Source organism: Carcharhinus amblyrhynchos, chromosome 28, assembly GCF_965287045.1.
Source record: "Carcharhinus amblyrhynchos chromosome 28, sCarAmb.v2.hapA, whole genome shotgun sequence".
Taxonomy (NCBI): Eukaryota; Metazoa; Chordata; class Chondrichthyes; order Carcharhiniformes; family Carcharhinidae; genus Carcharhinus; species Carcharhinus amblyrhynchos.
This window is the reverse complement of record NC_137351.1, coordinates 20227341-20252856: the sequence shown is the minus strand read 5'-3', so window position 1 is coordinate 20252856 and position 25516 is coordinate 20227341. Positions and strand designations below refer to the sequence as shown.

At 45.5% G+C, this 25516-nt stretch overlaps 1 protein-coding gene across 1 annotated transcript in view; it reads left to right on the top strand.

Moving 5' to 3' along the window:
• lipca (lipase, hepatic a) overlaps positions 1 to 25516 on the top strand; it is a 67631-nt gene that overhangs the window by 25453 nt on the left and 16662 nt on the right. Inside the window, exons 2-4 of the mRNA XM_080214376.1 lie at positions 12123 to 12298; positions 13275 to 13454; positions 20439 to 20556. Coding sequence (XP_080070502.1) covers positions 12206 to 12298; positions 13275 to 13454; positions 20439 to 20556 — 391 coding nt within the window. The 5' untranslated portion in view covers positions 12123 to 12205. The remainder of the gene's footprint in view (positions 1 to 12122; positions 12299 to 13274; positions 13455 to 20438; positions 20557 to 25516) is intronic.

Sequence of the window (25516 nt, the reverse complement as noted above, 5' to 3'; positions counted from 1 at the left end):
CCGTTGTTTGCTGTTGTCTTTCCCCTTTAGCAAGGAAATAGTTCTCATTGTAAGATCTGCTTTATATTTTTCTTCACTCTCCTTGTTTTGTCTTGGTCATTTCACATCATGGGTATAAACTCTTTCCTTCATTAGGGAACGTAAGAAAGCCAGTCACCAATGACCCTGTGCAGTCCTTGAAGAGAACCTACCATTGATACCTCTACAAGCCTTCCAGGACCCCCACTCAAGGTTAGGTGGATTGGCCATGATAAATTCCCTTTATTGTCCAAAGGTGTGTAGGTTAGGTGGATTGGCCATGTTAAATTGTCCTATAGTGTCCAAAGATGTGTAGGTTTGGTGGATTGGCCATGTTAAATTGCCCTTTTTTGTCCAAAGATGTGCAGGTTAGGTGGATTAGCCATGCTAAATTGCCCCAGTGTCCAAAGATGTGTAGGTTAGGCAGATTGGCCATGCTAAGTTGCAGTTTAATATCCAAAGATGTATAGGTTAGGCGGATTGGCCATGCTAAATTGCTCCTTAGTGTCAAAAGATGTGTACGTTGGGTCACTGTGGGGAAATTGAGCTGGCCGGTACTGTCTTTAACTATAGACATAACTAAAGTCATAACATTTATTAAAAAAACAACTAGAAGCTACTTGGAAATCACCAAAAGGGTTGAGTAGCTCTGAGATAGAACAACAGAATGTTTCCAATGAATCTCACGTATATAGTCAAAAACAGATCAATTATAGCTTTTCTTATCAATTATTCCCACCTCATATTAGTTTAAAATCAATTACATTCAGTAAACATCTATCAATAATAATCCCTAACATACACCTCAGCCAATTGCATTTTACCATCCAGCATAATGATGTCTCATTTGTCCATTTAATCTGGATGCTAGCTCCCATCTTGGCTAAAGTCACTTCCTGGTTGCCTGGTTGCCCTAAATTCTTGTCACAGAGGTCAGGGTGGACATTCTCACTGGATCATTGCCAACTTGGATAAACATGTGATCCTGCGTCTAGGCACATCCTTATCCTAAGTCTAGACAATGAATGGACCTATTCACAAATGGTTTAAGATGTGTTCCTTTATAAGAAACTTTCTGCTATGAATTTCACTAATTACAGGGTTCCCAGGCGTTTGGCTCTGAGCTATTCACCTTTACCATCATCCCTTGCGGCAACCTGCTTTTGGCTGGAATGAGCAATGATTCACACAATACTTAAAATACATTTAAATAATCAGTATATATGTTTTAAAATCATAGTTACTTGTTTAATTCTCTTAGTGCATCCAGATATGTGTCTACACTATTTGTCTCATTAGCTTTGTTTCAAGAATCATTTAGTTCTTTATTGGTAGTCCTGTCAGTGACTTCAAGAATGTTTTTTCAAACATGAATTTTCTATTGACATCACTGAGCTGCAGGGGGCAGTTAGCTCAGTTAGCTAGATGTGTAGTGTATGGTTCAACAACAATTCCAACAGCACTCGTTTGATTCTTGTTCCAGCTGAGGTTGACTTGGGGCCTGCCTCTTCATTCTCTTCCCCTGGGAATGGACAACAATAGCAGAGAACCACTGACAAACATTGCCAGGAAAGCAGTGTGCATGTACCGTAGCAGCGATCTAACAATCTCACTGTGAAAACTCACTAAACAGCACTGCTGAAAATAACTGGTACGGGGCGTGTCGAGAATCTCCTCATGGACCTACTCCAAGGCCTGAACAAACAGGTCTAAGCAGTGAGCGGTCAAAGGGGGCGTCTGCCTCTCCGCTGCTGTCCCTGGAGAGGGAGCACACCATGTCTGTGAGCACCTCCCATACCCAGTGGGCACCACAGGGACTGGATGTTTTATTGACCTCTTTAATCATATTTTTATTTGATGTTTTAGGCTTCCTTTGTGATTTGTTTTTGTTTGGTGAGATACCCCTTTAAGGGACCTCTCTTTTAATAAACCCCTCGGTTTGTATAATTCAGTTTAATTGGTTTAACCAAAATAATATCACAGGAACTTCCAGGGGCTACCCATCAACTCTGAGTGGAGTCTGTCTACAACTAGTTACTAGCATCTCATTAACTTGTAACTAGATCTTGGGTGGGATTGTCCGGCCTCGCTCGCCCCAAAACCGGAAAATCCCGCCTGAGTTCAACGGATCTTTGCATGATCCATCCCTGCCCACTATAATTCCTGAGTTTGTGTTTGTTTCTCTTTGGTCTAACCCTCTCTTTGAGCCCTCAGTCTATCTATGCTTATCCATTCTCCATTGAAACTTCTTAACATTCTCAACCATGCCCCTTTTACCTTCTCATTTGTCTGCTTGTTTTTGCATCTCTTCTCAATATTGTTTCCCCTTTCACTATTTTCTTCCCAATCAGGCTCTGTCTTTGCCTCTTGAACCTTTGGAATCTGTCCAGCGCACAACATCCCTCACAAATCCAATTCTCAAGACAGAGGAGGCTATTTTAGCCAATAATTAGACCTTTTTTCATCTCATGCTCTCGCTCTTGTCTCATAAAGCTGGTCCCAAATAGGACTCTTTTTTTTCCTTTTAGTATCAGCATGACACTCACACCATTAAAACATAAATCAATAAAGTGGCAGCAATAAATAAACCACCTCCTGACATCAACATGGTGTCATTCTTTGCAATTATCTTCTATTCTCTGAGAACGCTGCAATCTTCCAGCTCTGGACTTCTGTGCATCCCATCATCCCATAATGGCAGCCATGCCTTCAGTAAGTTAGGTTAGCATTTATTGCCCATCCCTTGAGAAGGTACTGGTGAGCTGTCTTCTTGAATGGCTGCACTCAACATAGTGTCGGTGCACCCACAGCACTGTTAGGAAGGGAACTCCCTTACACCGACGTGAATAGATGATATAGCAGGGGAAGGATTATCAGGCAAATGAGCTGATATTCATGTATTCGAATGGGGATCCCAATATTAAACATCAGGATTCCCATTACATCATTCCCAGGGGTGGTGAGGGGTGTGGGGGTGTCAACTGCAATGGGAAATCCCACCAGCGTAAGTCACATTCCGGGCCTCCCACAGGATTTTCCACACCCGCCGCCAATCTTGCCAGCTGAAAGTGGGAGTGTAAAATCATCCCCATAGCGGCAGACTATTTCACCATGCAATCTTCCTTAAATACGGGGAGGCAATGGGGGGACAATGGCCTAGTAGTATTATTACTAGACTATTAATCCAGAAACTCAGCTAATGTTCTGGGGCACCTGTGTTCGAATCCTGCCACAGTCGATGGTGGAATTTGAATTCAATATAGAAAAAGTATCTGGAATTAAGAATCTACTGATGACCATGAAACTATTGTCAATTGTTGGGAAAAAGAACACTTTGTTCACTAATTTCCTTCAGGGAAGGAAATCTGCTATCCTTATCTGATCTGGCTTACATGTGACTCCAGATCCACAATGAAGTGGTTGATTCTCAATTGCCCTCAGGCAACCAGGGATGGGTAATAAATGCTGGCCAGTCAGCGATGCCACGTCCCATGAATGAATAAAAAAAAGCAATAACATTATTTATTTCAGTCTCGTTGGCCTTGTTCAATTTGTACAAGACTTCACAAAGAGCCGTGAATAAATTAATTATAAGGTTGTACAGTGACACTTGTCTGACATTCTGAATGTTCCAACATTTTGGTATCTAGGCCAGAAATGAATAAAGATTAGGGATGAATAACTTCATCAAACCATTTGCAAACAGTGTTAGACATTTAATATCTAAACCCTGAAGTGAGATTATTTCATTGGAGCCGCATGTATTGTTTATTATTTCTGGAGAACACAGTGTTCTGCAGGAGGGTTTTGTTACAGTTTGCATCGTGCGTGCCATCACACAGATAAATGGTGCTGTCGCTCAGTCAAAATTAAATTTGTGTAATAATCACTACGCGGATATCAAGTACAAGTTTAATCTTTCATGGGCCAGCGGTTCTGCCACTCATGGACAATCACCTTTCACAATACGACAAAATCAGTGTGAAGCCTTTATACCTGGTACTGGGCTCCAGGATGTTCACTGCATGCGCTGGTTCCCCCGTGCCTGCCAACATGGGTGCCCCACATGGCATCTTGTACTGGGTTTGACAAGGTGGGGAAGGCAGTAGCCCAGTGGTATTGTCACTGGGCTAGTAATATAGAGATCCAGGCTAATGCTCCAGGGACATGGGTTCAAATCCCACTAATGCAGATGGTGAAATTTTAGGTGGCATGGTAGCATAGTGGTTAGCACTGCTGTTCCACAGCTCCAGGGACCTGGGTTTGATTACCAGCTCGGGTCACCGTCGGTGTGGAGTTTGCACATTCTCCTCGTGTCTGCGTGGGGTTTCCTCCGGGTGCTCCGGTTTCCTCCCACAGTCCAAAGATGTGCAGGTTAGGTTGATTGGCTGTGCTAAAATTGCCCCTTGGTGTCCTGAGATGCGTAGGTTAGAGGGATTAGCGGGTAAATGTGTAGGGATATGGGGGTAGGGCCTGGGAGGGATTGCGGTCGGTGCAGACTCGATGGGCTGAAGGGCCTCTTTCTGCACTGTAGGGTTTCTATGATCCTAAGGTAAGGTTGGAGGTTGTAAAGAAAGACAGAGAGGTGTCAGCATGTCCCAAGCAGTGACAGACCCGCTCGCCTGATCTTCCTGAACTTCACCAAGGATCAACTTGTCAAGGCAATTGCAGCTGAGAGGGAATTGTTAATGCGTACAGCCTGCTTCGAGCAAACTGATAGTCGCACAATAGTATTTGTGACAGCTAATTAGCATTATCCCAGGCCGCAGCATTGCATTCCCCGCAGGGACATCGCAAAAGATATTCAAATTTCACTGAAATGATCACCCAACAAGATTGCGAGTTTTACATTTTTAGGAAAACACCATCCTACAATGGTTCCCTATGGATCTGCCCCTCTCAAAACCAATCTCCATGTCCATATCTCAGCCACAGGGGGCCAGCTCCACCTGAACAAGAAAGTTTTACTTTTATATAGTGACCTCAGGATGTCTCAAAGTGTTTTATAGCTAATTAAGTACTTGCATTGGCAATATAAAGATGTTACTGAATCTCATAAACCTAGCAGTAAAGTAAGATTAGCGTTAGCATACTAATGCCACATGCTAAACATTATGGAACATATTCACACTATTATTCCTGTCTTGCCAGCCTGATTTTGCAATAATATCATTCGATTAACTGGTATATCAGATTCAGTTCCAAATCAACACAAATTTTTAATCTTTCTTATTCTCATGGGGATAATCACTTGGTTCACACTTTTGTTTTATTCATATCTGGGACATGGGCATCACTGGCTGGCCATCATTTATTGCCCATCCCTAGATACCCGAGGGCAGTTGAGAGTCAACCACATTGCTGTGGCTCTGGAATCACATGTAGGCCAGACTGGGTAAAGATGGCAGATTTCCTTCCCTAAAGGGCATTAGTGAACCAGATGGGTTTTTCTGACAATCGGCAATGGGTCATCAGTTGGTTCTTAATTCCAGATTTTTTTTATTGAATTCAAATTCCACCCTCTGCTGTGGCGGGGTTTGAACCTGGGTCCCCAGAACATTAGCTGAGTTCCTAGATTAATAGTGTAGCGATAAAACCACTAGGCCATCGCCTCCCCAATCTTTTTGAAATTGTGCTGCGCAGGAGTTGGTAATTGAACACAACATGGGGAAGGATTCAGGAATGATTGGAAAAGTATACAGACCAGTTCATTCTGGGGGCCTGGAAAGGAACTGGGTGAATCTGTGCTTTCGCTCAGCTGTCTTGGAAAGAAACCAGTTTTAAGACACAGGCTAGCTACAGACCTCGTTCTTCCTTGGAGTTAAAACACAGCCGTGACGACAGCGTTTAGCGATTCATCACCAAAATTTCTCTTTGAGCATTCAATAGCTTCGAATAATCAAAGCGAGATTAGTTCGTGCTCAGCCGCCCCCATCACCCCTTGTCCTTTAATACATCGTAGTGGGATGGCTGATGATCACGATGCAGGCTATCGTTCCTGATTATAATGATGTGGCGATGCCGGCGTTGGACTGGGGTAAACACAGTAAGAAGTCTCTCAGCACCAGGTTAAAGTCCAACAGGTTTATTTGGTAGCAAAAGCCACTAGCTTTCAGTGTGCTTGCTCTCCTTTGTCAAGTGAGTGGGAGTTCTGTTCACAAACAGGGCATATAAAGATACAAACTCAATTTACAAAATAATGGTTAGAATACGAGTCTGGCATTCCAACCATTATTTTGAAAGACTCACATTCTAAGCATTATTTTGTAAATTGAGTTTGTGTTTTTACATGCCCTGTTTGTGAACAGAACTCCCACTCACCTGACAAAGCGCTCCGAAAGCTAGTGGCGTTTAACACCAAATAAACCTGTTGGACTAACCTGGTGTTGTGAGACTTCTTATCCTGAGTATTACACCGATGATATAGTGGTGAGGTTACCCAGTCAGTATCCAGAGCTCAGTTAACGCTCCGGTGACATGGGTTCAAATCCCACAATGGCAGCAGTTAGATGGATAAACCCTAGAGTTGAAAAGCTATTCCCCATAACAGTGACCATGAAACCTTAATTGATTGCCCTCAGTATCCACTAATGTCCCATTAGGGGAGGAAATCTGCCACCTTTACCTGGTCTGGCCCATGTGTGACTCCAGAGCAACAGCAACATGTGCTCTTAAACGGCCAAGCAAGCCATTGAATTCAAGGCCAATTAGGGATGGGTGACAAATGCTGGTCGTGTCAGCAATGGTCACATCCTATCAAAGAAGAAATAAAAAAGGAAATGATATTTGTTTAGTTTAAAGCTTAGTGTCACAAGTAGACTTATATTAACACTGCAATGTAATTGTTCTTAAAAAATCCCCTAGTCGCCACACTCCGGCACCTTTTCGGGTACACTGACGGAGAATTTAGCACGGCCAACGCACCCAATCAGCATGTCTTTAGACCGTGAGAGGGAACCGGGGCACCTGAAGGAAACCCACACAGACACGGCGGGGGGGAGAACGTGCAGACACCACACAGACAGCGACCCAAGCCAGGAATCAATCCCAGGTCCTCGGCACTGTGAGGCTATTCCTGCTGTTGACCTGACAGCAGTTTATTTGGGCAGGTCTGTACTTTGGCCTCAGTACTTCACTCATGTCATGCCTCCGCTAATCGATGATTGGGTTCCTGTGCCGGGGCCATTCCGCATGAATCAGCAGTTACGTTTACCATTAAAGGACAGGGGTTGGGGGAAGGGGGGGAGACGGAAATGTTTTTCTGTTGTTTAAATTGAGTTTGGACTGGGTGGAAAGGTGCAAGTGACACTCATACTGTTAAACCCATCCCTGTAAATATTACCTTTCACCCTGATGTAACCAAAAGAACTTTAGTGCAAGAGCAATAATGCACCCAAAAACACAGCCAGTCCACTGTGTTTGATTGTTTAAGTCTTTTGAAAGTTTTACACTCGAGTGCTGCCAGTCAACAAGACATGCTCACAAACAATTGAGCTTGGCATAAGATATAGAATCGTAAATAAAAGAGAGTGCAAGGTATTTGAAGTTCTAGGTGATACATTTGGGTTTTTTTTGAGTGGGCAAAGTCCATGGATATTTTGATAGTTACAATGTACTGGATTGTTTGACATCTGTGTCAAGGACTCAGCGTGTTAACAAATCAAGGATGGTGTTGTTCATAATACGACCAAACAAGTTGAGTATCAACCTGCAAAATCTTGTGTGTGATAAAGAGTAGGAGAAACTCCTGGTCAGCCATTCTTGATGCAGAGTGTCACCCTTCCAGCCTCTGGCGATTTATTCCAGGAAACATTTGCTATGGAATCAGATGGAATTCAATCTTGTGCACCATTAGATTCAGGGAGAGGAACAATAAGATGTGCTAAGTTAGACGCAATTTGCCTTAGGAAATCCATCCTGACTTTCTCTAATTCCGAACACAATCCTACCCCCATATCCCTACATATTTTACCAACTAATCCCTCTAACCTACGCACCTCAGGACCTAAGGGGCAATTTTTTAGCATGGCCAATCAACCTAACCCACACATCTTTGGACTGTGGGAGGAAACCAGAGCACCCGGAGGAAACCCACGCAGGCACGAGGAGAATGTGCAAACTCCACACAGACAGTGACTCAAGCCAGGAATCGAACCCAGGTCCCTGGAGCTGTGAAGCAGCAGTGCTAACCACTGTGCTACTGCACTGCCCACATTTCCTATTTACAATGTTTCAGTCCTCCGGCACAGTCCCTGTATCTAAGGGGGTTTGGAAGATTGAAGCAAAGTGCCTCTGCAAGTTCTATTGGAAAGTGCCCACAGTATGTAGCTCATCCAATTCTTCCTGCGCGGTGACTTACCAATTTAAATTTAGCCAGCCTTTCTAATGACCCCTGATTATCATTGTTGTCCCATCCAACGTCTTAACCACCTCTTCCTTCACTACGGCCAGGGTTTTATGGCCCCTCCCATCCAGCGGGGTATGTCACAGTGCACGGTAACATAAACTTCAATGGCCGACCACATCTGCCGGTGGGAGGCAGGGGGTATCCCACCACGGTACACGGGAAGATGAAATTTTCCTTCCAACACACATGCGCCATCCTGACTTGGGAATCGATCATCTTTCCTCTCTGCCGTTTGGTCAAAGTCCTGGAATTTCCCACCCTAACTGCATAGTGGGCATATCTACACCTCAGGGACTGCAGAGTTAAAGTTTATTTCTTAGTCACAAGCAAGGCTTACATTAACACCGCAATGAAGTTACTGTGAAATTCCCCTAGTTGCCACAGTCCAGCACCTGTTCGGGTCAATGCGCCTAACCAGCACAATGTGGAAGGAAACCGGAGCACCCAGAGGAAACCCACGCAGACACTGGGAGAACATGCAAACTCCACACAGACAGTGACCCAAGCTGGGAATTGAACCCTGGTCCTTGGCGCAGTGAAGCAGCAGTGCTAAGCACTGTGCCTGTGCTACTGCTACTGTCCAGCGGTTCAAGAAGGCAGTTCACCTTCTCCAGGGCAATAAGTGCCGACAGTCAGTAATGATCATGTCCTGTGAAAGAATAAAAACTAACAATAATCCCACCTTCCCTCCCTTCACCGGCCGCCCGGCATTGCCAGCTGAGTTGCAGTTCCCGCTGTAAAAAGGCGGGAACACTTCAAGGAAGCAATCCAACCCTTTCATTCCTGCATTTCCCGCTCACCTTCAAATCCCCAAAGTACTGGGGAAGTTCCAGCCTCGGTATCAGGAACAATTATTGATCCAGACTAATATATTTCTTATTAATTACAGTATTTGAAAAGGTAACTTGAAAAACTGAATTCACACGCATTTTAACCACTTTTTAAACACACTGCCTTTTTAAAAACCTGATGAAGGAGCAGTGCTCCGAAAGCTCATGATTACAAATAAATCTATTGGATTTTAACCTGGTGTTTTGAGACTTCTTACGTTGTGCAAATGCACATTGTTCAAGATTAACATCCCAAAAATACATTTTCTTCTCATAAACATTAGGAGATTGGAAGGGATCACACCTCTAAATGGACCCAGCTCAGTTTCAATGGGAGGTCTAGTGGCCCAGTGGGTAATGTCTCTCTGAGCCAGGAACTCGAGTCCCTCCAGGCCAGGAACTCGAGTCCCTCCGGGCCAGGAACTCAAGTCCCTCCGGGCCAGGAGCTCGAGTCCCTCCGGGCCAGGAGCTCGAGTCCCTCTGGGCCAGGAACTCGAGTCCCTCTGGGCTAGGAACTCGAGTCTCTCTGAGCCAGGAACTCGAGTCTCTCTGGGCCAGGAACTCGAGTCTCTCTGAGCCAGGAACTCGAGTCTCTCTGGGCCAGGAACTCGAGTCCCTCCGGGCCAGGAACTCGAGTCTCTCTGGGCCAGGAGCTCGAGTCCCTCTGGGCCAGGAGCTCGAGTCCCTCTGGGCCAGGAACTCGAGTCCCTCCAGGCCAGGAACTCGAGTCCCTCCGGGCCAGGAACTCGAGTCCCTCCAGGCCAGGAACTCGAGTCTCTCCGGGCCAGGAGCTCGAGTCCCTCTGGGCCAGGAACTCGAGTCCCTCTGGGCCAGGAACTCGAGTCCCTCCGGGCCAGGAGCTCGAGTCCCTGTGGGCCAGGAGCTCGAGTCCCTCCGGGCCAGGAACTCGAGTCCCTCCGGGCCAGGAGCTCGAGTCCCTCTGGGCCAGGAGCTCGAGTCCCTCTGGGCCAGGAGCTCGAGTCCCTCTGGGCCAGGAGCTCGAGTCCCTCTGGGCCAGGAGCTCGAGTCCCTGTGGGCCAGGAGCTCGAGTCCCTCCGGGCCAGGAGCTCGAGTCCCTCTGGGCCAGGAGCACGAGTCCCTCTGAGCCTGGAGCTCGAGTCTATCTGAGCCAGGAGCTTAAGTCCCTCTGGGCCAGGAACTCGAGTCCCTCTGAGCCAGGAGCTCGAGTCCCTCTGAGCCTGGAGCTTAAGTCCCTCTGGGCCAGGAACTCAAGTCCCTCTGAGCCAGGAGCTCGAGTCCCTCTGAGCCTGGAGCTCGAGTCCCTCTGAGCCAGGAGCTCGAGTCCCTCTGAGCCTGGAGCTCGAGTCCCTCTGAGCCAGGAGCTCGAGTCCCTCTGAGCCTGGAGCTCGAGTCTATCTGAGCCTGGAGCTTGAGTCTATCTGAGCCAGGAACTCGAGTCCCTCTGAGCCTGGAGCTCGAGTCCCTCTGAGCCTGGAGCTCGAGTCTATCTGAGCCAGGAGCTTAAGTCCCTCTGGGCCAGGAACTCAAGTCCCTCTGAGCCAGGATCTCGAGTCCCTCTGAGCCTGGAGCTCGAGTCCCTCTGAGCCTGGAGCTCGAGTCCCTCTGAGCCAGGAGCTCGAGTCCCTCTGAGCCTGGAGCTCGAGTCTATCTGAGCCAGGAGCTTCAGTCCCTCTGAGCCAGGAACTCAAGTCCCTCTGAGCCAGGAGCTCGAGTCCCTCTGAGCCTGGAGCTCGAGTCCCTCTGAGCCAGGAGCTCGAGTCCCTCTGAGCCTGGAGCTCGAGTCTATCTGAGCCAGGAGCTTAAGTCCCTCTGAGTCAGGAACTCGAGTCCCTCTGAGCCTGGAGCTCGAGTCCCTCTGAGCCAGGAGCTCGAGTCCCTCTGGGCCAGGAACTCAAGTCCCTCTGAGCCAGGAGCTCGAGTCCCTCTGAGCCAGGAGCTCGAGTCCCTCTGAGCCAGGAGCTCGAGTCCCTCTGAGCCTGGAGCTCGAGTCTATCTGAGCCTGGAGCTTGAGTCCCTCTGAGCCTGGAGCTCTGGCTTCAAGTCCCACTCCAGGATTTGATGGCTGTGGAAGGTGCATTCAGAATGTGGCCAAACAGGTTGACCAGCCTCTGAATGATTCCAATTTGCCTGATGGCCAGCGGTAAGAGTGAGAGAGATTCCTGGTCAGCTGTACTGCAGAAGCTAATAGCAAACCACCGCAGTATTTTGTCAAACATAATCATGGACCATGCACAGAATCACAGAATACTACAGTGCAGAAGAGGCCCTTTGGCCCATCAAGTCTGCTCCGACGCAGTAAATGCCCAGACCTGCCCACCTAATCCCACTTATCAGCACTTGCCTTGAATGTTATGCCGTGCCGAGTACTCATCCAGCTACTTTTCAAAGGATGTGAGGTATCCCACCTCCACCACCCTCCCAGGCAGCGCATTCCAGGCCCTCTGAGGAAAAATGTTTTTCCTCAAATCCCCCCTAAACCTCCCACCCCTCACTTCTAACTCGTGTCCCCTCCTAACTGACCCTTCAACTAAGGGGAACAGCTGCTCCCTACCCACCCTGTCCATGTCCCTCATAACCTTGAACACCTCCATCAGGCCACTCCTCTGTCACCTCTGCTCCAGAGAAAATAACCCAAATCTATCCGACCTCTTTTCAATGTCCTCTTAGCAGGAAGTACCTGACAGAGGAGGAAATTAGTGTCATTCCAAGACATCAGCTGGAATTTTCCAACTGTTTATTAAACATTAAACTGCCAGCAGAGGTAGAGGGATATTAAAGATTCTTTATAACTGCTCATCTTGTGAAGCTACGCTGTAAAATTTAAGACCATTCTTATTGTTAATATTTGAGCTGAATTTGTCATGATGCTGTTTCATACCTGACAGATGAAACCTCGATTGACAGAAGGAAAGTACATGCGACTCTCATCAAATTCTGCCTCTTTAAGGGGTACACGTCCAACAAGGAGATGTGCTGCTTCACCCCTCACCTGACAGCGACCCTGGACACCTGTGGCTTCAACACCTCTTTCCCTTTGGTGACGATTATTCATGGATGGACGGTATTCCCACTTTGTTCCATCGGGAATGAGCAGTAGGGTGGGAGAGGAGCATTGTTGGGCCGAATGGCCTGCTTCTTGAGATTTTGCATTATCTCCAAATGACGTGAGGGAACATGTAGACGGGTTACTGTTTTGGAAAATGGCCCCTATTTGTGCGAGTAAGACAGAGATAGAACATAGAACATTACAGCGCAGTACAGGCCCTTCGGCCCACGATGTTGCGCCGACCAGTGGAACCAATCTAATGACCCTCTAACCTAAACTATTCCAATGTTATCCATATGCCTATCCACTGACCATTTGAACGCCCTTAAAGTTGGTGAGTCCACAACTGCTGCAGGCAGGGCATTCCACGCCCTTACTACCCTCTGAATAAAGAACCTACCTCTGACATCCGTCCTATAATTACCACCCCTTAATTTAAAGCTATGTCCCCTCGTGTTAGCCATCACCATCCGAGGAAAAAGGCTTTCACTATCCATTCTATCTAACCCTCTGATCATCTTGTATGCCTCAATTAGGTCACCTCTCAACCTTCGTCTCTCTAACGAAAACAACCTCAAGTCCCTCAGCCTTTCCTCATAAGACCTTCCCACCATACCAGGCAACATCCTGGTAAATCTCTTCTGCACCCTTTCCAATGCCTCCACATCTTTCTTATAATGCAGCGACCAGAACTGTACGCAATACTCAAAGTGCAGCCACACCAGAGTTTTGTACAGTTGCAACATGATCTCACGGCTCCGAAATTCAATCCCTCAAAGATAGATAGGTTCTTGATTAATAAGGGGATCAGGGGTTATGGGGAACAGATACAGGAGAACGGGGATGAGGAAACTATCAGCCATGATTGAACGGCAGAGCAGACTTGATGGGCCGAGCAGCCTAATTCTGCTCCTACGTCTTATGGGATAATTGACACCACGCTTGATGAAGGGATTTACATATTTTTTTTCCTGTCTCTTCATTTCCTCAGCTGGATGGAATGTACGAAGATTGGATTTGGAAAATGGCGGCTGCCCTGAAAGTCAGGCTAAAAGACATCAATGTGATGGTGATCGACTGGCTGATGTTAGCCCACCAACATTACCCCATCGCAGTGAAAAACACCCGAATAGTCGGACGGGAGATTGCAGATTTATTGGACTGGCTGGAGGTAAATCCACAAAATTGAGGTCTTAGGGTAGTGTTTTTTTTTTGCCATTGGATTTTTGATGTCATATTCTTCCCTCTGTCCTCAAGACCTGACATCAAATTCCCGCAAAGTGGCCGGAGAATCTGAAACGGAATGAGTGCAATTCAATATTGTCCAGTTAATGACAAACAGCAGCTACAAAAACCCTCAGCCACTTAGATTTTCACAGGCTGGAGAAGGAAAGACAGACAGTGAGACACCACCAACCTTAATCACGTTATTGGATCCAATTACTGGTTAATGTGGAGTTTTTTTTTTCTCTTGATGCTCCCTGACCATTCAAAGGCAGTGATATCACCCTGACATTAGCTTAAACTGAAAAGGCCATTCGATATCAATAAAGGACCAATTGACTTCCCGATGTCAAAGAAAGGACAGGCTGAGGGGTTTTTATTAGGACTCTATTCGTTACGAGTTTTGGACGAATGTGTTCACTGTGGTGCAGAGGGAAATGTATCGATAAAGACAGACCGAGGTACGGGAGTTAGAAAATCACAAAACTCAAATTAAAGAGAATTGAGCGTTTCTGATGGTTTCAGATTGTTTCTCTCTCTTGTTTTTCTCAACTGTCCTTTTCCTCCATCTTCAGCCTTCCCTGCCCATTAGGATGGCACGGTGGTTAGCACTGCTGCCTCACAGAGCCAGGGACCCGGGGTTTGCGTCACTGCCTGTGCACAGACTGCACGTTCTCCCCGTGTCTGCATGGGTTTCCTCCAGGTGCTCCAGTTTCCTTCCACAGTCAGAAAGACGTACTGATTAGATGCATTGGCCGTGCTAAATTCTCCCTCGGTGTACCCGAACAGACGCCGGAGTGTGGCAACTTGGGGAATTTCACAGTAACTTTACTGCCTTCATTCTAAATTGTAGAATCATAGAATCCCTACAGTGCAAAATGAGGCCATTCAGCCCATCGAGTCTGCACTAATCACAATCCCACCCAGGCCCTATCCCCATAAACCCATGCATTTACACTAGTTCGTCCCCCCGACAGTAAGGGGCAAATCCACCTAACCCACACATCCTTGGACTGTGGGAGGAAACCAGAGCACCCAGAGGAAACCCACTCAGACACGGGGAGAATGTGCAAACTCCACACGGGTAGTGACCCAAGGCCGGGAATCAACTCGGGTCCCTGGCGCTGTGAGGCAGGAGTGCTAACCACTGTGCCACCCATAAATTGCCCATTAATGTCAGAGGGATAGCAAGGTAAATACATAGGATTACAGGGATAGAGCCCAGGTGGGATTGTAGTCGGAGCAGACTCGATGGGCTGAATGGCCATCTTCTGCTCTGTGAGGATTCTATAATTATGATTTATGATTCTATCTGTCTGTGTAAGCCTACTTGTGACTAATAATTTCAACTTCAACTTTGAAATAACTTTCAAATTATTTTACTTATCTCTCCTTTAATCCTTTTCCTTGTCTTCAGTGCTTTAGCACCAATTTTCCCATGAAAAAGACCTTTCATTTTTCCCTTAATATATAATCCTTTCTTCCAGTTTCTTTCTAACCTCGCCCTGTTTATTTGATCATTTCAGTTTCTACATTCTTCTTCTCTGAGACATTTGGCCTTTGCTTTTTTGTTATTCTGTGTGGTTCTCTCCATCCTTTACTCCAGTTTTTGTTTCCCTCTTTGCTCCAATTCTTGGATTTTACCACAGGTAAAATACTTCAAAATTACTTCACTGGCTGTAAAACTTTCGAGAGGTCCTGAGGGTGTGAATGGCGCTATGTAAATGCAAGGGGTTCTTTTGTTTGTAATTTAAAAGACCCAGTTACACATCCTGCTCTGTTATTTCTGAATGACCTGTCTTGAGGCTGATTTTTCTCCTCTCCCTGTTGTTGTTGTATACCTGCCTTCCTCTTACACACTGCGCACCCTGCTGCTAATTGTGACATGACAGCCTGATGGCACAACAGTGCCAGAGTCCTGGGTTCAATTCTGGTCTCGGTCACTATCTGTCTAGAGTTTGCACATTCCCCCCATGTCTGTGTGGGTTTCATCCGGGTGCTCCGGTTTTCTCCAAAGATGTGCAGCTTAATTAGCCATGCTAAATTGCTCCTTAGTGTCACGGAGATTAGCAGGGGTGATTACGGGGGATAGGGCCTGGGTGGGATTGTTGCCGCTGCAGGCCCAATGGGCCAAATGGCCTCCTTCTGCACTGCGGGAATTCTCTGATTTATGATTCTATCTGCCTACGAGAGATGGACAGCAAGATTTTCCAGCCCTTCCCACTGGTGAGATTTTCCAGCCCCACCGAAGTTGATCCCAGCCATGTGTTCTCCATGGGAAAATCCACTGGGGTGGGGGGTGGTGGGAGGGGGCTGGAAAATCCCAGCCGAAACAATTTGCTTCAATGCTAGTTTTAAATTAAACTAGCATTTTCTTTCTCTCAGCCACTCTGGAAAGAAAAGGCATTTATAGATTACAGCTCAAACTGGAGATGAGTGAACAGCAGGACATTTTAAACTCAGTGAAAATAATATTACTGCAGCAACCTTCCGTCACACCAACGGAAGATAGCTGGAATGAATCCTCACTGATTGGGATTTATATTGACTGACCATCAGAGCTCTTTTATATTCAACTCAGAACAATTCTAATCAAATCATTCTGGTCAATAATGTGCTGACTGCATAGAACATTAACTGTGAGACCATGCGCTCCCTCTGTATCCAATCAAAATGTTAATATTTCTTTTGTTTTCACCATTTGAAGTTGATTCTTCCATTATATGAGCGATTAAGCATGTTCTCAAACACGCTATGAAACATTCGGCGTGTTTTAAACGTACTCAGTCTTATTCATGGGGTCTTGGTTAGTGAACAAGCCCAATTTCAATCTTGTGGCCCACTCACCAGTCTGAGCTGCCCTTTTAAACCAGTCACCAATATATTGGATAAATGTATTCAAAAACAACTATGTTTTTGTACTTAAATTCATTGAATGTCCAGAATTTGGATAAAACACTTCATGAACATTATGCTGACGTTTTTTTAAGGTTTATTTATTCGTCACAGGTGAGGCTTACATTAACACTGTAATGAAGTTTCCCGAGTTGCCACACTGCGGCGCCTGCTCAGGTCAATGCACTTAACCAGCACGTCGTTCAGACTGTGGGAGGAAACCGGTGCACCCGGAGGAAACCCATGCAGACATGGGGAGAACGTGCAAACTCTACACAGACAGTGATCCAAGCTGGGAATCGAACCCTTGTCCCTGGCGCTGTGTTAGCGGTGCTAACTGCTGTGCCTCCAATTATTAACACTTTGTTAGCTTGTTAGGGAAGTTTGTGGGATGAGGTTATAACAATCGAGTGTAGTTGGCTATTCCTTTGTCTGGTACATTCAGAAACAACAGCCAACTTCAGTAAAGAAGTATCTCATTCAGGAATAATTCCAATCCAGCTAAATCATTCCCACTCTTCGCTACTGTCCAGAATTCCTGCTCCATATCCCAAAGTGCAAACCTTTCATTCCAGCAGCAAACATCTGTTCATGACATTTGCAATCCTCAAATACAATTAACCCACTGGCAAGTTAAATAGCAATTATAAGGTAGTAATGACCCCTGAGACCAGCCACCAAGGGAGAAATGGACATGTAAGAATTCAGAGAAATGGCTACAGATTTGACCAAAAAATGGTCATGAGGAAGTGCTTAAAGGTGGAGAGCGATTAAACATGTAAGGGGTTAGAGGTCACTGCGGAGAACAAGATTAACATGGCGGAAGTCCTGGTCTCTGACAGTGCAGTGGAGAAGGGCAGATGCACAAGGGAACAGAACCGAGGGAATAAAGGACATTGGGTGGCACGGTGGTTAGCACTGCTACCTCATAGCACCAGGGACCCAAGTTCAATTCCGGCCTCCAGTGATTGGCTGTGTGGAGTTTGCACATTCTCTCCGTATCTGCGTGGGTTTCCTCTGGGTGCTCCGGTTTCCTCCCGTATTCCAAAGATGTGCGGATTAGATTGATTGGCCATGCTAAGTTGCCCCTTAGTGTCAGGGAGATTAACAAGGTAAATGTGTGGGGCTACGGGGATAGGACCTCGCTGGTGCAGGCTCGATGGGCCAAATGGCCTCCTTCTGTACTGTAGGGATTCTGTGATTGCCTCAGACATAGAACTGAAAAATGTGGCAGAGGTATTTGTGCTACTGACTTGGCTGGATTTGTAAAAGAGGACAATCGGGATAGGGAGAAATCACAGCTCAACAAACCCAGGGGTATTGGGTGGGATTTAGGATAGGATAGGAATAGGATAGGTTAGGATGTGCACAGCAAAGTTCTGAATGACCTGGAAGTTGTTGGGAATAGGCAGGAAAATGGGGTTAAGGGCATGATCAGATCAATCTTGATCATATTGAATGGTGGAGCAGGGAAATGGGTGGCACAGTGGTACTGTCGCTGGACTAGTAATCCAGAGACTGGTGGTAACTTGACCCAGGTTCAAATCCTACCATGCCAGATGGTGAAAATTTAATTCAATAGAAATCTGGAATTAAAAGTCTACTAATGACTGTGAAGCCATTGTGGATTGTTGGAAAAACCCATCTGATTCACTCATGCTCTTTAGGGAAAGAAATCTGCGGTCCTTACCTGGTCTGACCTACATGTGACTCCAGACCCACACCAGTTGACTCTTAAATGCCCTCTGAAACGGCCAAGTGAGACACTCAGTTCAAGGACAATTAGGGATGGGCAGCAGGGCCTGCCCAGCCAGTGACAACTATAGGGGAGATGGTGGCTGAATGTTACTATCACTAGACTATTAATCCAGTAACTCAGCTAATGTTCTGGGGACCCGGGTTCGAATCCCACCATGGCAGATGGTGGAATTTGAATTCAATAAAAAAATCTGGAATTAAGAACCTAGTGATGACCGTGAAACCATTGTCGATTGTTGGAAAAACCCATCTGGTTCACTAATGTCCTTCAGGGAAAAAAAATCTGCCGTCTTTACCTGGTCTGGCCTACATGTGACTCCACAGCCACAGCAATATGTAGTTGATTCTCAACTGCCCCCTGAAGAAGGGCAACTAGGATTGAGCTATAAATGTTGGCCAGCCAGTGACACCCATGTCCCACGAATGAACTTTTTAAAATCCTGTCAATAGATAGAAAAAAGACTTGATGGGCTGAATGGCCTACTCCTTCTCCTATTTCTTATATGTTTTTGGGAGTTATTGGAGCTCAGGATGTTTACAAAGAGGTGTCAGAGGGTTGAATGAGGAGATAGTTGTGGATAACAGTAATTGTGATGTTAGTGGGGGGATGTAAGCAATAGGTGAGGTAACTGGTGGAGATTAGGTGATGTGCAGAATTGGGTTGGAAGTCAGATTCAAAGACATTATCCACCCTCAGTGAGAGTAACTATGGGAGATGGAGTTTTTGGAATGAGCTGAATACCAGATTGCTGGGGGACGCAGATGTATCATTTTTGGTAACTAATGCGCGTGCTTCTTAGAACCGAGCTGTTGACGGGACTGGATTCATTGCTATCTGACTGATATTTGTGTGAAGCTTTCCAAAACGCACTTGGAATTTGGGTCAAATACATGAAAGGAATTTCATTGTGAAAAATCTCCCCGCGGATCTGATTATCACAGGAATGAAGACAAGTTGTTAGACTGTCCTTGAACTATGGCGGAATTTCATTTTAACGAATAGCAAAGTGCACAGTGCATTATTCCAGCAATTTCACAATCTCTGGTGCCTGTAGATTTGGGAATTTTATCCACTGGTCTATTAGAAAAACCACAATGTGGAAGAATCATCTACAGTGATGCTTTTCTGACCCAAAAGACTATTTCTTGTATGCTGTATGTGTGAGTTATGATAAAACACAAAATCTATTGCATGACAGCTCACAGTTTCAAAGTGAACTGTTTTATCCCAATTTCATATACATTTCAAAAATTAATCCCTTGAACACAAACCCCGGCAACAAAAGTGGCACATTGGTGAGCACTGCTGCCTCGCTGTGCCAGGGACCCGGGTTCAGGTGACTCTCTATGTGGAGTCTGCACGCTCCCCCTGTGTCTGCATGGGTTTCCTCCGGGTGCTCTGATTTCCTCCCACACTCCAAAGATGTGCAAGTTAGGTGAATTGGCCACGCTAAATTGCCTCTAAGTGTCAGGGATATTAGCATGATAAATATGTGGGGTTGCAGTGATAGGGCCTGGGTGGGATTGTTCTTGGTACCAGTTCGATGGGCCAAACAGCCTCCTTCTGCACTGTAGGGATTCTAAGATGTGACAAAGAGTTGCATTTGTACAGCACCTCTTGCAATTCTTCAGAAATCGCAGAGTGCTTACCAGCCAACATTCTTTTGAAGTGTAATCCTTGGGGTGATGTGGGGTAAATGAGGCAATTTACACGCAGCAAGATCCCACAAATAGCAATGATCTAGGGTGGCACAGTGGTTAGCACTGCTGCCTCACAGCACCAGGGACCCGGGTTCAATTCCAGCCTTGGGTCTGTATGGAGTTTGCACATTCTCCCTGTGTCTGCGTGGGTTTCCTCCGGGTGCTCTGATTTCCTCTCACACTCCAAAGGTGTGTGAGTTATGTGGATTGGCCATGCTAAATTACCCCTTAGTATCAGGGGGATTAGCAGGATTAAACGGATAGGCCCTGGGTGGGATTGTGGTCGGTACAGACTCAATGGGCCAAATGGCCTCCTTCTGCACTGTAGGAATTCTATGATTCTATAAATTAGCAGATCATCTGGGTCGATTATTCTCATTTTAATTTACCATTTTGGTGTCTCACGTCTTTAGTTGGGAGCAATCGATCTATTTGAGTTGATACATAACCAGCCATTCACAGGCCCTTTTATTCTTGGCTATTGGGTGGAAAAGCAGGGCCATTAACTGTAAAAGTTTCCCTTGGATGAAGATTGCCAAAATGCCTCTAAAGGAATGTGAATCTTTTCCATCCTCAGGAATACTTTGGGTTCCCAAAGGGAAAAGTTCACCTGATTGGATACAGTCTTGGAGCTCACGTTTCGGGATTTGCCGGGAATTATATCAGCGGGCCAAACAGGATCGGGAGGATAACAGGTAAGGCTGAGATTACAGGGAGGCTTAGGGAGACTAATCGGAGATTTGTGGTAATTCTCCTGGCGTGAAGCACATTCTTAACAACGTCTCTCAAAGGATCAATCCCATATCGCATGAACAATCTGTGCGCTTAACAACTTTAGGAATGTATGAATAGGGCGAGGCCATTCAGCCCCCGGAGCCTGTTCTGTTATTAAAGTAGGTCATGCCTGATCTAATCCAGACGTCAGCTCCATTCACCCTCGCTCCACATCTATTTCTATCCACAAGGATCAATCGATGTTGGTCTTGAATGCTCCAATTCTCCTCACATCCATTGCCTTTCAGGGAAGGGAATTCCAGATTTCTGCACCCCCCACCCTCCGTCCTGATTTCTCCCTGTTATGGCTAGTCCTCAGGTAAGGTTCCCTAGAGTTGTTATCTTGGATGGGATTGCCCCAGATTGTTATGCCCCAGGTGAGTGGGGATGAGTTGCCTCCCTTTTTTATATTCAACCCCTCGGGTAGAAGCAAGAAGATTCATTAAGGATCCTTTCCCAAGCACAGACCTTTTCCCACCCCAATATAGTTGTGTTTAAAAGGAGCCAATGTAACCAAACTATCTCCAGTGAAAGAAAGAGTGAGCTTATTAACTACTAATTGAGAAAAATGATGAAGCAGATACATAAATACTTACACAGATTAGAACTGAGAATAAGTTTAAAAAAGGAATTAGTATTGAATGTGTCTGTGAAAAGTAGATGGCAAAACATTGCGGCCATTGTGATTTCAGTAGCACTGACTGCAACAGGTGAATGGCCAGTTCTGAGGCTCCAGTGTTTGCAGATTGGCTGAGAAGCCCTGTTTCCTTTTCGGCTCTGGCTTTGATTCAGCAATGAGAGAGAGTTACCTGCAAAACTTGCAGGGGTTCTGCTGCTGTCTTTCTTACTCTGTCACATCCAGCTCTAATTGACATTGGCCAGACTTTTACAGCTGACTTTTAAGACCAATTTCTGTACATTCCTGGAAGGCAGGAATCCACAAAACCAATCTGGAATATTGCTCAATTTCTGCTGAGATGATAATCAGCTCCCATTATCTCCACAGGAGATGGCAGTTAGTTTCTGTACAGCTTTCGTGCTTTTAGAAGTATGGAAGATAGGAGCAGACAGAGGCCATTCAGCTCTTTGAGCCTGCTCTGCTGTTTATTACAATCATGGATGATCATCCAACTCAATAGCGTAATCCTGCTTTTTCCCCATAACCTTTGATCCCATTCGCCCCAAGTGCTATATATTTTGATGCATCCATTGTCTCCCTCCTCAATCACCCAATGACTGAATTTACATCTTTTGCTTGCGTGTCCATTTTTAAAACTACTGGTCTTATTCAAAATTCAATATTTCTGTAGTAATCCAGGGCCTCCCTCCATTATCATGACATCCTCTAAGTAACATAACTTGAATTTTAAGGTCACTTCTCTCGAGGAAGCAATTTCTCTATCTCCCCTTTCGACTTATTTTAAAGATCTCGGTTGGATCATCCCTCAGTCTTTTACAGCTGTGGGAAAGAAGCCAAGTTTCCCCCCCTCAAAGGCTTGGCGAAGTTTTGGATTCGGTGTATAATGTGGACAAGCCTTCAAATTGCCTGAGGCCAAAAACCCAGCTCGACTGGCAGTGAGCACGACATCAAATCCATAAAACAGCCATCTACACATCCGGCTGCTGGGCTGCCTTTTGGCAGGGGGAGGGGGTACAGCTGGGCATTGATAAGAGCAAACTCTGGCTTTAAACCTAACCACAACCTGACACTGGTGGAAAGGGAACTGCATCAAACACTCCTCCGTGGAAAACAGCCCAATACGCAAAAAGAAAGAACGATCACGGTTAGAAATCCGAAAAAATGAAGATGTAGCACGGCCTTAGGGCTGAGCGTGGCTTTTCCTTGCTAGTTAGGAGCCATGAGGTACGGTGGCCTTTATCTCGTCCTCTGTAAACAGTAACTTACCTTAATGAAGCATTTATTCATCCACTTAGTGGTCGCCAGTTTTTACAAGATACAACAGGAAGACACATTTCTATCGCGCAAGCTGAACAATTATTTACTACATACTACACCAATCATGTCGCACTGCATGTCATGGCTGAAGACAGTTGCATTGAAAGGAAATGTCTCTGTAGCAACTGCACAGTGATCAATGAAGAGGAACCTTCAACTCATTAAAGTTCATAGCCATGGCAACCATGGCAGGAGCAATGATTTTCTTTGCCACTAGCATGATCTGAAATCAGTGTGTGCAAATGTTTACTACCCTTTTCAGACCTTTTCTACACTTCTTCCTCTATTCCATCGTAACTAACAGGGAGGGGATGAATTGCGATAGATATTTCACATTTTAGGTCATTTCTACCTTATAATTGCTATTTCATTTGCCAGCGGATTGAGAGTTGCAAACGTGAAGAAGAAATGTTTGCTGCTGGAATGAAAGGTTTGCACTTTGGGATACGGAGCAGGAATTCTGGACAGTAGCAGAGAATGGGAATGGTTCGGCTAGACTGGAATTATCTCTGAATGTGATACTTTTTTCTTGAAGTTGGCTATTGTTTCTGAATGTACCAGACAATGGAGTAGCCATCTACTCCAGATTGTTATAACAAGATCCCGCAAACTTCCCACAAAGCAGAACAAGTTAACAAAGTGTTAATAATATCAGTTTAACGTTTGTGCAGTGTTTTATCCCAACTCTGGACATTCAATGAACTTAACTCTGAAAACATAGTTGTTTCTGATTATATTTATCCAATATTATTGGTGAATGGTTTCAAAGGGGCAGCCCAGGCTGGTGAATGGGTCGCATGAGTGGACCTCCTTCATCTTAGTGGGCCACAAGATCAAAATCGGGCTTGTTCACTGACCATGACTCCATGAATAAGATTGAATACATTTAATACACGCTGAATATTTCATAGCGTGTTTGAGAACATGATAATGTCAGTGTAATATTCACAGTTCACATTTTTCCAGGTAACACATGCAATATTAGAATGTACTCTTCACTCTATTTTCACATTGTTCAGCTATATTTTCACCACCAAATCAAACAGTCCAAATACTACACTCTTTATTGTAACTGATAGCTTTGTGCAGTTGCATCTTTCTGTGAAGCACTTAATCCATCTTATATCCCTGACTTTTGATCTTTGTCCCTTCACAGTTACACACGAGAGGCTAATCAGAAGTCGAGGTAAAACCTCAGTAACAGATCTTCTCCCGTTTGGTAAACATAAACAGCAGAGTGTACGTGGAAATCCGAGATCTGAACTCTTCCAGTTGTGTGTTTCCTTTAGTGATTCCCGCTCCCTTGGACAAACTGAGGAAATATTCACATGAAAGTTGTTCAAATCTGAGATTCAAACTCAGATCTGCAATACTCGGAATGTCAAACTGCCTCAAAACATTCAACCTTCCCCAACCTACAAAGGGCAGTGTGCCAATCTGACTGAGAGGCAGTATAGGATTTCTAACACTTCACCATGGCAACAATCACTGTGCTTTCAAATTATCATCATATATTGACTGTGTATGTTATATTCCAATCCCATACGGGATCATTTAAGATCCTGAATTGATCCTAAACAAATATCTGAATATGTATAGCGTTGCTTTTATTTTTTTTTCCTCTAATCCAGCACAGTGGCACAGTGGTTAGCACTGCTGCCTCACAATGCCAAGGACCCGGGATCAATTCCGGCCTCGAGTCACCGTCTGTGTGGAGTTTGCACGTTCTCCCTGTGTCTGCGTGGGTTTCCTACGGGTGGTCCAGTTTCCTCCCACAGTCCAAAGATATGCAGATTAGGTGGAATGGCCATGGGAAATTGCCCCTTAGTGTCAGGGGTCGCGAGCGTGGGATTGCAAGGAGTCGGGCCTGTGTGGGATTGTGGTCGTGTAGACTCAATGGGCCGAATGGCCTCCTTCTGTAGTGTAGGGTTCTATGTTTCTATCACTTTATACTGGAAATCATACAGAAATCATAGAATAGAATCCCTGCAGTGCAGAAGGAGGCCATTCAGCCCATCGAGCCTGCACCAACAACAACCCTGCTCAGGCCTATGTCCATAATCCCTGACACTAAGGGGCATTTTAGCATGGCCAACCTAACTTGCACATCGTTGGAGTGTGGGAGGAAACCAACGCAGACATGGGGAGAATGTGCAGACTCCACTTTTTGTAATATTGTCCATTCAAACTATTTAACCAAGTGGCTTTGAAACTATTGGGTTATAAAAGGCAGGTTTATAACGTGGTTTCACTTCAGTATTAAAGATTGTTCTGTGTGTACGTTCTGTCAGGTGTGCAATGGCTTATTTTTAGCCATTTGAAGAAAAGTAGTTTGGGTTTCCCTTTCCCACACTCCATTCCTCAGGAAGAGTGAGGAACCAGTCTCTGTCTCTGTATCCATTTTGCTCCTAAATTGGGGAATTGCGCAATGGAAGAAATTGTGGGTGGCATTCCCCACACTCTCTAACTCTGCAATGTGTTATAGGATAAAAGACATTGTGGCAAATGTCTGGAATTAAGATTTATAACCAAGCGGCCTTAAAGCTGTCAGTTAGAAAAGGCATGTTTCTAACTTGGTTTCACTGCAGTTTATAAACTATTTTTGTGTGCAAGCTCAGGTGTGCATTAGCAAACTGAGGTGCATTCAATTCACTATTTATTTATACTCAACTAAATTTCTGTTCAAGGTTAAGGGGTTCGAGAGACTTGAGCACAATTCTGAGTTTATGTCTCAGTGCAGTGTTGACAGGGAGTGCTGCACTGTTGGAGGTGCCACTTGCTGATGAAACATTAAACTGAAGTCCCAATCTGCGCCCACAGGATCATAGAAATCCTACAGTAAAGAGGCCATTCGGCCCATCGTGTCCGCACCTCTACAATCCCATCCAGGCCCTAACCCGAAATCCCGACATACTTTACCCACT